Raw genomic sequence first — 385 nt, forward strand, 5'->3', positions numbered from 1 at the left:
TTGTTTTAGATGTTGATAAGTAATAATATCTAGAATTTACTTTTATTAAGTTGAACATTCCTGTCCCAAGATGTGAGGTGGACATGTGGCCAGAATCGTTCCCAATCCCAAGGGAACAGATGCTGAAGAAGATCCAAGGAAAAGACGCAATTTTTTGTCTTCTGACGGAGAAAATTGATAACGAAGTTCTTGATGCAGCAGGTAAGGCTCATAAGATATATTGCTGGATTTGTATTGAAAGTGATGTTTAGATGAACGATAGGTGAAGGAACACACGAATACTACACTGTAATGTACAGCTTTATAGATGCACATTTAGGGAAAATATTTTGAGTACAAGTAAGAATATGAGTCATGGGCTTTGTCAATAAAGGTGGTAGTTAAT

At 35.8% G+C, this 385-nt stretch overlaps 1 protein-coding gene across 1 annotated transcript in view; it reads left to right on the top strand.

Moving 5' to 3' along the window:
• LOC119591578 (glyoxylate reductase/hydroxypyruvate reductase-like) overlaps nucleotides 1-385 on the top strand; it is a gene marked incomplete in the record, with an annotated part of 18,060 nt that overhangs the window by 9,996 nt on the left and 7,679 nt on the right. The window contains 1 exon segment of the mRNA XM_037940338.1: nucleotides 71-201. Within this exon segment, the coding sequence (XP_037796266.1) occupies nucleotides 71-201 (131 nt within the window).

Source organism: Penaeus monodon, chromosome 28, assembly GCF_015228065.2.
Source record: "Penaeus monodon isolate SGIC_2016 chromosome 28, NSTDA_Pmon_1, whole genome shotgun sequence".
Taxonomy (NCBI): Eukaryota; Metazoa; Arthropoda; class Malacostraca; order Decapoda; family Penaeidae; genus Penaeus; species Penaeus monodon.